Below are 13,291 nucleotides of genomic sequence, written 5' to 3'. Positions count from 1 at the left end.
TTTTAAAAATAACATCTCGAGTATCTAAAACTCGAGTTCCAGATGGAACTCGAGTTTTTAAGTCTCGATTTGAAGAAAAAAAATTGCGCTGAAAATCGAGTTTTAAAGACTCGATTTCCATAAATTGCAAAAAACGCCGCTATATGGCTTTAAAACGTCACTATAGGGGTTAAAAACGCCACTATAGGGCACCCTAAACCTGGTACTTAGAAAAATTTTTTGCAGGAAAACGCCGCTATAGGGCTTTAAAACGTCACTGTAAGGCTTAAAAACGCCACTATAGGTGAAATTTTTTGCATAAAACTCGAGTCTTAAAGACTCGAGATTTATGTGGCATTTTCCCACCCAGAACGCGAGTCTTTAGCACTCGAGTTTTAAGATGGATCTCGAGTTTTAAAAACTCGAGATGCTACTTTTCTAAATTCTTTCAAACCGTTCCTAACTTACTATTTTGAATCACCCTCTGAATCCATTTTGCACAAAACCTCTAGAAAATGCCATCCAACATCAGCTTTACATGTGTTAGGTGTCCACTCACGAGTCACGACACGCTTGCAAGTGACCATACTTTGCAAGCCTTCAATATAAGCATAGAAATCCCTATAGAGAGTCATTTCATTTTATTACCAATGCACAATTAACTTATATTTATCTTTTCCACCTGTCTGATTTGATTTTGGGCGAAAACATTAAGTGAGACACGGACACACAAAGCAGCATTGGCTAGGGAGTAACCGGTCGGTAGAGCCAGCAACTTCCAACGTGGTTCGCTTGACAAGATCATTCTCTTCTGGTCCTTCCTGCTTCTTCTTTTGTTCCTTTCCTTATTTGCCAATCCATTTCCAGTCTGTATAATAAAGAAACACGAAACGAAATCACAACAGGTACTTGAGGTAAGAGATTTACGTAGAGAAAGAAATCAACTATTTGTTTTCCTGTATTTGTTTTCAATAATTTCATATAATTGATGATGGGTCTGTTGAAGAAGGCACATGGGAATACGTGCTAGAGCCATGTGAGGTTTTTGCTGTACAGGGATGGGAAGCCCAAATCTTTTTAACAATCTTTCTTTTCTCAGTCTTTTCTCCAATTAAAAAGTCTTTCTTTTCATTATCTTCTCGTCGCTTCTCTCACTAGCTTTCTTTAAAAGTTTATAGCTAGCTCTTCTTTTTCGAAACTTTTTTTTTTTTTTTTTTTTTTTTTTGAGAAAACTTCTTTTTCGAAACTTGGAAGAGTATATAACCCTTCATATCAGCTTGTTGTCGTTGAGTTTCTTTATTTGTTTGTCAAAAAAAGTCCAAGTTTCCAGTTCATGTGAAAAACCAAGCCCTGATATATTTCAGCAGATCACTCAGCTTTGCTTCAGGTACCTCTTAATATTGTTCTCACTTCCTTTGATTTTTAGTCATAAACTTCAAGCTGCAACCCCTTCAGTTCTGAAACTTCTTCCTGACAAGTTATTCTTACCATTTGGTCTCTAAAGATCATTATCCAAGTTATAAAAAATCTGTGTTCATGTTCCAAACGACTTTCAAGAATCTGAAACTTTGTGTTTATAGTATGTTCTATTTTCTCTTATTCTCCTGGCAGCAAAGAACTGAGTTTGCACGGCTTTAATTAGCAAACAAAACTACCCAGACATATTTGTCTTAGCTCATTAGGTACAAGTTCTGGAAATTTGTGCTCTTCCTTTGTCCCCCCTTTGTTGAAACTTGAAAATCCACCAACTGATCTTACTAGACAAAACTACCCTCAAGTATATGAGGTGCTCAGAGTTTCTTTCCTGTCCCCAAACTACAACCAACACAACTTACTAATTAAGTGAAGGAAAAAAAAAAGCATGAACTGACGAAAACACCCATGAAATTATATATTCACTTCCTAATCTAGTTGCTCATTAGTTTCGCATTCCATTTCCAAAAACATCACTTTCCAAAGTCCCCAATCCAGTTCATAGCATATTAGCAATGCCCCACCATTCACATCCCACAAAAACATGTTTACATAGGCGTCTTTTACTCTTGGCTAGGATTCTTTCAAAACGGGTCAGATGAGACAAACCCATCATGCAATCAATATGTAGAGTTGCTGTCTAACATAAAACACCCATTTGGACCCGGATATTTCAATTCAAACCGCTATCAATAACAAAAGCTCCCACTTCTTTTTTTTATTTTTTTATTTTTATATACCCTTAATTATCAAGATGTTAATGTTGTGATAGGTATATAATATCTCTCTCTGTAATAAATTATTTCATGATTCAGAATATATTAATTATGAATTTTGAACTGTATTCAGTCCCATGACATTTAAAACTGACCTGTGACATTAGCCTATCATATACAAAGATTGTACACCATTAGATTCATATAAAAAGATTGTACACCATTAATTGTAAAATAGACCTTTTCCGCGTTTTTAGTTTTATTCTACAACCACATCTCTTCTTCGTGTTCTTTACTAGTAGAGTAAAACTATCATAATTATTATGAACTATTTGCAGAGAGATGGAAGAAGAATCAGATAAGCCAACGACTCTGATACCGCCATTAACAAGAGACTCACGCCGTTCGCTCGAGGTGTTCAATCCCTCAACCTACTCCACAACCAGGCCAACCAACAACAACCCATCTGGCTTCAGCTCCCATCCCACGTGGCAGAACTGGAAAGAGCCACGTGGCAGCATACCGGAACCACCGGACCACCAGCTCTCCTCCTCCAAGTCTGGCAGAGCCGAAGAAATCACTTCATGGATGGCTCTCAAGGACCCAACTCCACAACCACCGTCACAACCGCCGCAGACCCAGAAAACCTTATCTGCATTCATCGACGAAAACAATTCGGTATCGGGCGAACCGGCGGTTACCGATACGGCGGCGGTACAGAGAGCAGCCGAGTGGGGATTGGTGCTGAAAACCGATACGGAGACCGGAAAGCCACAAGGCGTGTCGGTGAGGAGTTCGAGTGAGGAGGCGAATAATAATGATAATAAGGTGGGTACTTCGAGAAGAAACTCGAACAACTCGGTGCGTAGCTCGGGCGAGTTATCGGACGATCCGAGAGGGAACAATTTCATTCCGAGAGTTTCGGAGGACTTAAAAGATGCACTATCGGCTTTTCAACAAACTTTCGTTGTATCGGATGCGACCAAACCCGATTATCCGATAATGTACGCGAGTGCCGGGTTCTTCAAGATGACCGGTTACACTTCCAAAGAGATCGTAGGAAGGAATTGGTACTGTTTTTCTTACTATTGCTGATTACTGATTAGTATTGCTTTCGCACAAACCACGTAGTTGATTCACTTTTTTATTTTTTTTCTTTGGGGGTAAACCCCGTTAACTTGACCTAATACTGGTAGAGTCTAAGATATTTTAAAATTATTAATTTAATTTCTAAAGTCAATTTAGTCTTTAAATATTGTTAGGCTTGTTAAAAAGTTTTGTCGGCTAAGTTGGGTTTAGGGATCTAATTAATCAATTTTAAAATGTCTTAAATTTGGTTAACATTAGTCTAAACATCGTAATGAAATTTTCCTTTTATTATTATTTTTTAATGAATTGGTTTTATTATATATTTTGTTTTTTTTTTTTTTGAAAGGATTATATATTTTGTTTTAAACTTTGGTTAAGAATTATTTTTTTATTATAATTATAAATATGTAGTTTCACAGTGTTTTGATATTTACTATATATTCTCTCATAAATAGAAACAAAACACTGAAATTAATATACTTGCAATTAACTGCTTGACTAAATATTAATAACTTGGTAGTCTAACTATGGGGGTAGAGTTCAATCCGGATCCTCAAGTATTATTTGTGTCAATTTATTCTCCCACCGACCAAGTATTAATATTGTTTTAATATATAGTCTCTCAACTTTTAAAGTTAAGTCAATTACATCCTTAAATGTCACTTTCATTAATATTTTAATAAATTAGTAAATGGAATATACATTAAAGGGATATTGTGAAAAGAGTAAAATTTTCGAAATCAAGTTAATTTCAGCTATTAATTTTGTTAAAATTTAGATAGAAAGGAAACTCATGAACAAGAACGACCTTGACTTGATTTTAGAATTTTTTTTTTTGTTTTTTTGTTTTTTTTTTTCATAATGATTTTGATTTCAAAAACTGGGAACCTAACTGAATTTTGATATTTCCAATGGAAATGTTAATGGTACAATATTTATTTTTCTATTTAAAAAAAAAAAAAAAAAACAACTAAGAGACTAAATACTTTCTATAAAAAAAACCAACTAAGATACTAAATTTATACAAGTGTAGACCAAATTAATAAGAGTTCGGTTGATGTATGTCATTGTTTTTAAAGCATACATTAACCATCCATTTTATAAAAATTTTTATGAAGAATTGAAAAAACTGTTAAAATAGTAAATTATTTTTCCTTTTTTCATAAAAAGTTTTTTAATATAGCATACTAAGAGCATACCTTACTAAAATCCAATTAATAATCATAACGGATAGTACATACCAACCACTATATTCGATTTCGAGGCTACCAAACATTCTGGGTTATGTAATTTACTGTTAGAACGGTAGTAGAAAAGGGTGTTAATGACACAAAATTGGGTGGTCCAGCCGGTTTTTACAGGGTGCAGATACGGACCCAGAGGATGTAGCTAAGATAAGGGAAGCGTTGCAGAGAGGGTCAAGTTACTGTGGAAGATTGCTCAATTACAAGAAGGATGGCACTCCCTTTTGGAATTTACTCACCATTTCACCCATCAAGGACGATACTGGCAAAGTCCTTAAATTTATCGGGTCAGTTTCTTTTCCTTTCTTATTGTTTTTACTCTCTCTTTTTGTTTTTTTCTTATTGTTTTTGCTCTATCTCTTTACCATAGTAGCATTGGTTTGCCATCTTGTAGCTTTACATCTCCCAGTGTATTTAAAATATTTATGATTTAAATTCACACACTCTGGTGTAACTATTGAATTAAAAAAATAAGAAGGTAAAATGCCATGTAAAATTACATCACTATGTTAGCGTGTAACTCAATGCTTACGACATACAACAATAATTAACGTAATAAAATACTAATGGATAAAAGAGGGAGTTATTAGTCTTGACATTTTGCATGAGACAATGTTTCTCTCCAATGTACACTTCAAATTACTCTTATACATATGTGAATTTTGAAAATCTAATAATTGGATTGTATATTCTTTATGTTCTTAACAGTTAACTCACATGTCAAATTTTGTTTAAGTCGGACGTTATTTACTATTTAAGCAATAAACATATTTTTTATGCATAATTTTATAACACAAAAACTTAAAATTTAAACAATTGATTAATGATATAGCTATTGATTTTTAATTTTTTTAAAATTTTGCAAGCATAAAAGATATAATAAGAATGATAAAGTTTAGATACAAAATTAGTTATAGATTTAGGCTACAACCTTATTCAATAAAATAAATTACTACATATTTTGAAAATTTAACTATTAAATTTTATGTTTTTTATGCTCTTAATACACATACCAAATTTTGTGTCTATCGGATATTATATACTATATGATCTATAATTTTATATTTTATGCAAAACTGTAAACTACAAAAACTTGCAATTTAAATAATTTATTGATGATATAGTTATTAATCTTTAATTTTTTTAGAAATTTTGGAAGCATGAAAGATATAAAAAGAAGATGTAATTCAATGGTGGATTTGTCAAAATTCACTTCTAATAAAAAAATATTGAGTAAAGTTGTAACCTAAATTTTGTCATAATAAAAATATGCAACCTAATGTTAAAATTTTAAAATTTACATCTAATAAAAAGAAAATAGAAGAGAAGTTAATAAAAAGAAAATATAAAAAAAGTTTAAAAGGTTTACTTTTTTTCCTTTTGCGTGGGGTTGTTTAGTGTTACTGAGTCAGACTGTTAGTTCTTTCTCTCTGGCTTCCAGTTAGACTGTCAGTTCAAATTTGGTTAGATTTTTTCCTCAGTGATTAAAAAACTGAAAAAAGAATTTTCTTTTTCCGGGCAACATGGCGGCCACGTCCTCCTTGTTGGCTAGAATTGTCACTTCCACAAATATTCATACAATCAGTTCACTGCCACAAATTTTTTTAAATTTTTTTCACAACCACTTAGGTAATATATGGTTATTGATGAATAAAAAAAAAGGGATCACCATGGGGCGTATAAACCCATATGAAATTGTCGTTAATTAATTCAATCACAATTTATCAATTTAATAAATTGTTAATAAAGTTGGTTCTTAACGTTACTTCTCTTTTTAATCCATCTATACTTTTGAAATAAGTGATATGATATAGTCTCTTTTACAATTAATGTATAATAAAAGTGATATTACTTAGTGACAATGAGTTGGAATTGTCTCCCAAAATTAATGCAATTTATAAAATGGCTAGTAACATTTTATTTTTGGATTTCAAGGAGTTGGACTTGGACATCTTTAGCTGTGAAACTACTCATATTTCTTTTCTTTGTCCCTCTAAATCACTAATATTTTAATGATAAGACTTATATTCATAAAGCCTTGCTATATGCACCGAATTTTTTTATTTATTAATTAATAAATCCACATACACCCTTATAATTCACCTCATGCGCCCACTATCATATATGAGAAAATATACCATGCACCCATGTGAGAAGAGGGATATATACATCCGATGCATGGTAATACCAACTCACAATACACAGCAAAGTGAGAGTGAAACATTATGCGAAAATTTTCGTGGCTATAGATTTTGTGTGTATCAACAAAATGAAAGAAACCTGTGGGCTAGCTGTGGAGGGAAAACCACCAAAGGGTTGGACAACAAAGATTGCTGGACAGAAAATCTACAGACAAAGATTAGCATGATTGATAAATGGTGCTAGTAATAAAGCATCATACTAACTTTGCTGCATTTGTTTCAGAAACATAGCACATGAGAACTGACTAGACCTAAGAAAAATGGGGGAGTGGCAACTTGTCCCATGAATGTTAGAGATGTCACTCACAACCCCGATAATTGAGGACGACTTTTTTGGCCAACTGGGCCATTCTATGTCACTGTCCATTTGCAAGATTCAATGCTTTGTTTGTGCTGAATATTTTCAAATGTGGCCCTATTTTAGAGTACCTGGCTTGATGGTCGTTTCACTTATTACTAGTACCGTCCAATCTTTGATCGGCGGTGATGGAATATTGGACAGAGAATTCTATGTAATAAAGCTTTGAGATGCTTATCTTTGTTTTTGTTTTTGTTTGCTGATTTGGCAGAATGCAAGTGGAGGTGAGTAAGCATACAGAAGGGGCCAAGGATAAGATGTTGCGTCCCAATGGATTGCCCGAGTCATTGATTCGATATGATGGTACTGCACCTGTCCTATTCCTATTCTACATTACTCTTTCTTTCTTTCTTTCTTATAGTCAGAAAAAAACAATACATGCAGTCTTTCTTTCTTATAATTAATTTGAGCTCATAATTTAGTGTTGGAAAATGGGGCACTTAGTCTAATGAAATCTAAGAAATCATTAAAAGCTACATTATATTCCATATAATAAAAGTTAAAACTTAAAACCTAAATTGATCCCACTAAAAAAAAAAAACCTATATTGATATTTACTCTCTATTTGTTTTGAAATAAAATATAATAAAACTTAAAACCTATATTGATATTTACTCACTATTTGTTTTGAAATAAAATATTTTCAAACGTAAAATATTTTATATGTAAGATATTTTCAAGTATTTGATATGATAAGTAAATTTTTTCCCAAAAAAAAATCAATAGCTTATCCACATTTTACAAAACATGTTTTATAAGAAAATTGTAAAATGTTTTATCTTTAAAAATGTGATAAAATATTGTACAAAATTCTTATAAAGGATTTTAGGTCCACGGAAAATATTTTACAAAGTTAACCACATTTTACATGCCATCAAACATCTAAAAATGTGAAAATATTTTCCGAAAAATATTTTACTTCAAAACAAATGGAGAAATGTCTATTTTTCTCTGTGTTAAATGACTAAAATTTATTATTATTATTCTAAAAAAATGATGACATTTTATTAAAAACTTTGATAAATTAATTACATAATTCCCCTATTATTTGAGTTTTTTTTTTTTTTTTTTCAAATTAAACCTAAATTGATAGATGTTTTAAAATTAAACTCACATAAGTAGTGACTAAAAAATATCTAAATACCAAACAAAAACAAAAACTTCCATGGTTTTATTACACATTTGGTATATCATATAAGAGTTGTGAAATTATATAAATATATTAAAATAATTTACATGCTCAAACTTTATTGCTAAAGTTTCAAAAAGTTTATAAAGTACTAATCCGATTAAAATTCTATTACCAAGATTTTTAGAAATTTAATTAAGATAATTTTATTAGTTTCATAATCTACCATAATTTTTTGTTTTAGTAATAAATTTTGGGTGTAAACATCATGTGATGTTTACACTATGCGACTCACTACATGCATTACAAGTTGTAGACATAATGTTGCCATGTGACCAATTATAAGTACATTAAAATAATTAAAATAGTCATTTTAAGTGAAACTCTATTGCCAAAATTAAAAAACAATTAAAATGCTAATCTAGTTAAAACTCAATTATAAAAAATTTTATGATATCTAAAAGTGGATTAATTATTTATTTAACTTATTTTTAATCTATCATATATATACTATAAAAACTTAGATTTACACTATATGCATTAGTCAATAAATTAAAAGAAATTATAATATTGATTTTTTTAGTTGTTATAATGATTATTGATTAAGTCATGCATTGCATGATCATAATTTAGTTTGTACAAAAAAAGAAAAAAAAATTATAAATATCACCTTTGATTTTGGTATGAATGTCAATTTGTTTATTGGACTTTTAATTGAACAATCAACCACCTAGTTTTTAGGATTGTGATAAATCATTTTTTTATTATTAATATTTTCATTAAATTTTAAGAATTTAATCACTTTATGTGAAAATGGTTTTGCAACATTAGGTTTTAGTTAGTTTCAAATCACTTGACCATGAAAGAATGTTTGATTTGTACAAATGTAATGTTTAGGAGGTTAATTTTTCAAATTTAAAGTTAAATTACCAAATTGATACTCATGACAAAGTCCATGGACGATAACCTTGCAAGAGAAAAAATGTTTTGGTTCGGATTATCAATTACCATATACATAATGCTTATTTTGATAGATCGTTGAAAAGTAGCACACATTTGTCTAATGAGTCATTTTGTAATAAAAGGCTGGCCATATATAAGTCTAGAGATGGTTAGATAATGCAACAACTCTGTTGGTTATTATAGCTCAAGAATTAGTGTAAACTAAAGACTGAACTACGTACAGCAACCATTTTTTTTTTTTTTTAAAGATACTGAACTGAATGAAATCAGTTAATCAAGTCTAGAAAAACTTGATTAAACTGAGATTAAATCTTGATGACTGGAATTTTGAGATCTCTCATGATGTGTAATACTCCATTTGTTTCAATTAAAAAATGGAATCTTGGGAAATGGAGGGATCCATTTGAGTTTGTAATCATGAATATGATAAATGGGACACAAGGCCACAAGCAGCCCCCAAAATGAAAGCACAAGCTAACTTCAACTATTCTGAAAAACTACAGATTTTATTTGCTCAACTGGTTTTCCTTGATTTCTCCACAAACATGGCATTAGTGTGACTTCAAGAACAATTTTCTAACTTGGTTTCCTAATATGTAAGCCAGCAGTAGCCCAAGAAATAAGCAACAGTTTGATTGTAGAGATCAACCAAACTGTTAACAAACTTGTTATTGTTTTATATTGCTCAATGTTTGTGCATTGATTTATTACCATCAAAGAAATAGTAGCATTTTCATTAGAATATGAGATACTACAAGCATTTTAAGATTGCCAGTATTGGCATAATATGAGAGGACTAAGAAGGGTAAAAAGGAAGGCATAATGTAATGATACTTCCTAAGGTATAATAATTTTGACAGTTTTGTTTCAAGATGTAATAAGTTTTTCATGGTTGTTCAAGATATGCTTCTAAAAAAAATAAGTACAACGATTTTAGACTTGATTGAATACTCTAATATGCTGTTTGTTGCAGCTCGTCAGAAAGAAAGAGCTACTAGTTCAGTAACTGAGCTTGTGCAGGCGGTGAAGAGACCTCGTGCACTCAGTGAGTCAGCAAATCGTCCCATCTTCCGAAAATCGGGAGGTGGCAGGGAAGAGGGAGAGGAGAGAGTTGAAGTTATAGCAAGGAGAAATTCAGAGAGTTTTGCTCCACCTAGAAGGAACTCACTCGGGGGTGGTCCAAGAATTTCAATGCAGCGTATCAGTGAGTTGCCTGAAAAGAAAGAGAAAAAATCTGGTCGCCGTTCTTTAATGGGGTATAATCTCTTGTTATGAATGACTACTATACTTGCAAATTGTGTTCTCATATTTAACTTACACATTTTTATCACTGCCTTTGTATATCTTGTGAGCTCTTTTTCATGTTGGCCTTCTATCCATTATTCAGGAAAATTAAGAAAAGCCAACCCGACAGTGATATCTTTGACTCTGAGTTTGCTGAGCATGATGATTGGAGTGATGAAGATGATGATGAGAGTCGTGACAGTGTTGATGACAACACCAGAAAGAAGGAGATGAGAAAGGGAATTGATCTTGCTACTACACTCGAACGTATAGAGAAAAACTTTGTCATTACTGATCCAAGGCTGCCTGATAATCCCATTGTGAGAATCCTAATTAAAAGTCATCTCTTTTTTTGCTCCAACTACGTTATTGTTAATAATGTTGTTTGGATTTCATTTTGCACATTGGAGATGAAGATTTAAAACGTTTAGTGTTTCTTATTTTTCAAAACTTCAGATTTTTGCATCTGATAGCTTCCTAGAGCTTACAGAATATAGTCGTGAAGAAATCCTGGGAAGAAATTGCAGGTGCGCCACAAAACTGTTTAATGTTATGTTTTCAAAATATGAAAATGAAAAAAAAAAAAAAAATTATTATCTATTCAGCAGTACCAATACCGTACTCTAAAAATGGAATAATAGGGAGCGTTACTCTTCACTTTACTGCATTTTCTTAATCGAAGAAGATTCCACATGCATATATATTTTGTTTGGATTTTACAGGTTTCTGCAAGGACCTGAAACTGATCCTGCAACTGTGAGGAAAATTAGAGAGGCCATAGACAACCAAACAGAAGTCACTGTCCAGCTCATTAACTACACGAAGACTGGTGTGCTAAATTTTTGCAATTTATATACTCTATATACAATCCTTATGTGAAATACTGTCTTAAATAACTTTTATCCCCTCCTTAATAAGCACCTTCGCTCTCAATTCAGGTAAAAAGTTCTGGAACTTGTTTCATTTGCAACCTATGCGTGACCAAAAGGTACATACAACCTCAAATATTCTTCACAAGGCATAATGTGATGTCTATGAGACAAATTTTTATTGGAATCTGTACTTGTTAAACAGGGAGAAGTACAATACTTTATTGGGGTACAACTAGATGGTAGTCAGCATGTTGAGCCACTTGGCAACTGTATCCCGGAAGACACTGCAAAAGAGAGTGAAAAACTGGTCACTATTCTGTTCACATGCTTTTTTTTTTTTTTTAAATTATTATTTCTTTCCTATGTTTTTGAATTTTTTTCAGGTGTCAAGCTTATATAAATGTCAATTTAGAGGTCTAATATTTTAGCATTGAATATGAAAGTTTTCTGCATACAGAATATTAGTTTATTAATATTGTTTCTTTTGTTTGGAAGAATGGAGATTCACATTTCTTTTATGGCCAAATATGCACGTTGTATATAGTGTCAATTACTAATTATTGGAAATTGGTTGGTTTGCTGTAACAAATATATTTGACGTCCACCCTCAGGTCATATCAACTGCAGAAAATGTTAACGAGGCAGTGAGAGAACTTCCAGATGCCAATTTGGTAATGCCCTAAACTTAAACCACATGTTCTGAAAAGCTTTTGGGTGCACAATTATGAGAACGGATCTTGCTATCTGCAGAAACCAGAAGATTTATGGATTAACCATTCCAAGGTAGTTCATCCAAAACCTCATAGGAAGGGCACCACCTCTTGGAGTGCTATCCAAAAGGTATTTATCCCTGTAAATAGAGTCATTTGATCTTATAATGGCAAAGTTATAAAGTTTTTTTATTTTATTTTTTTTACTTCTTCAAAATAATTCAGCATTAGTGTTAACAAATATAGGGCACAAACTAATGAAATTGAGAAAGTACAAAGTACCAAGTCACTGCTTCTCAAATTTTTTTTTTCTTTTCCTTTTATTTATTTTTTCACTTTATAGCACATGCTACAATTCATCTGGAATATATGTTCTCCCTTGTCTCCATAAATTATAAATTTAGAAGCTATACTTTAAATTTTCTACATTTTCTGTTTGATTCTGCATGCTATCATTTTGCTAGAAACGTTTGTAATTTATAGGTACATGCATGCATCACATTCAGCACATTTTACTTCACACAATCTGCACTTTGCAGTCAGTTGATTAACAAGATAAGAATGTGCGATAATTTTTTCTGCATTCCTTGTTGTCTTAAGTATTTCAATTTCTGTTCATCTCTTTTCTTGAATATCGTGCATATTTTTTTTATAGTTGCTTACATAACCCTTATTTTGCAGATTCTAGATAGTGGAGAGCAGATAGGATTGAAACATTTTCAGCCAATAAAACCCTTGGGATGTGGTGATACTGGGAGGTTTGATCCTCTTTTTCCATTCTCCCCCTTAGTTTTGCAGTAATAATAATCTTGGTATATATATAATATGAGTCATAGAATATTAATGCCTGAAGACTTATAATTAGTATGACTGTATACTGTTACAAGTTACAACAAGCCATAGAATAGTAAGATATATATAAACCCCCATGAGACCACAATATTGACTTCTTGACTTATTTCTGATTCAGAATTGTTCTTTGACTTAACCCGCACTTACTGTGCTATTAGAATGAGATCAAATCTTACTCTCACTTCAAAGCACTGTCAGTAGTATCACCTCAACTGTTTCGACCACGAAACAACTACTGGCAATTTAGTGGATGTTCATAACTGGTGTTGCTATACGCTATAAGTTGCGAGTATAATTGGCTGGTTTCAGTAACTAAATCTAAGTAGTTTGAGTTAATTATCTGCTACCTAAAGATATTAGGAGGATGAAATTTTTTCTAATTTTGCTGAAAATGTAAGCTGAACTCAAAATTGCTTGGTAA

The 13,291-nt window shown here is 31.9% G+C and overlaps 1 protein-coding gene across 2 annotated transcripts; it reads left to right on the top strand.

Annotated features, from left to right (window-relative positions):
* Nucleotides 1-629: 629 nt before the first annotated feature.
* On the top strand, nt 630-12,834 carry LOC115973444 (phototropin-1-like). 2 transcript variants are annotated; one of them, XM_031093707.1, is made up of 13 exons: nt 630-893; nt 2,507-3,238; nt 4,606-4,788; nt 7,272-7,363; nt 10,126-10,408; nt 10,540-10,756; nt 10,893-10,963; nt 11,159-11,265; nt 11,375-11,424; nt 11,511-11,615; nt 11,920-11,979; nt 12,059-12,148; nt 12,700-12,834. In XM_031093707.1, exons 2-13 carry the CDS (start codon nt 2,511-2,513, stop codon nt 12,817-12,819), a joined length of 2,106 nt encoding a protein of 701 aa, XP_030949567.1. In that variant the 5' UTR covers nt 630-893; nt 2,507-2,510; the 3' UTR covers nt 12,820-12,834. The 2 variants fall into 2 exon arrangements, with proteins under 2 accessions (XP_030949567.1, XP_030949566.1); XM_031093706.1 differs by lacking the exon at nt 630-893 and adding an exon at nt 1,267-1,366.
* The last annotated feature ends 457 nt before the right edge of the window (nt 12,835-13,291 follow it).

The sequence above is a fragment of the Quercus lobata genome, unplaced genomic scaffold (assembly GCF_001633185.2).
Source record: "Quercus lobata isolate SW786 unplaced genomic scaffold, ValleyOak3.0 Primary Assembly Scq3eQI_185, whole genome shotgun sequence".
NCBI lineage: Eukaryota > Viridiplantae > Streptophyta > Magnoliopsida > Fagales > Fagaceae > Quercus > Quercus lobata.
The sequence above is the reverse complement of the archived record's forward strand: the minus strand, read 5'-3'. Positions and strand labels throughout refer to the sequence as shown.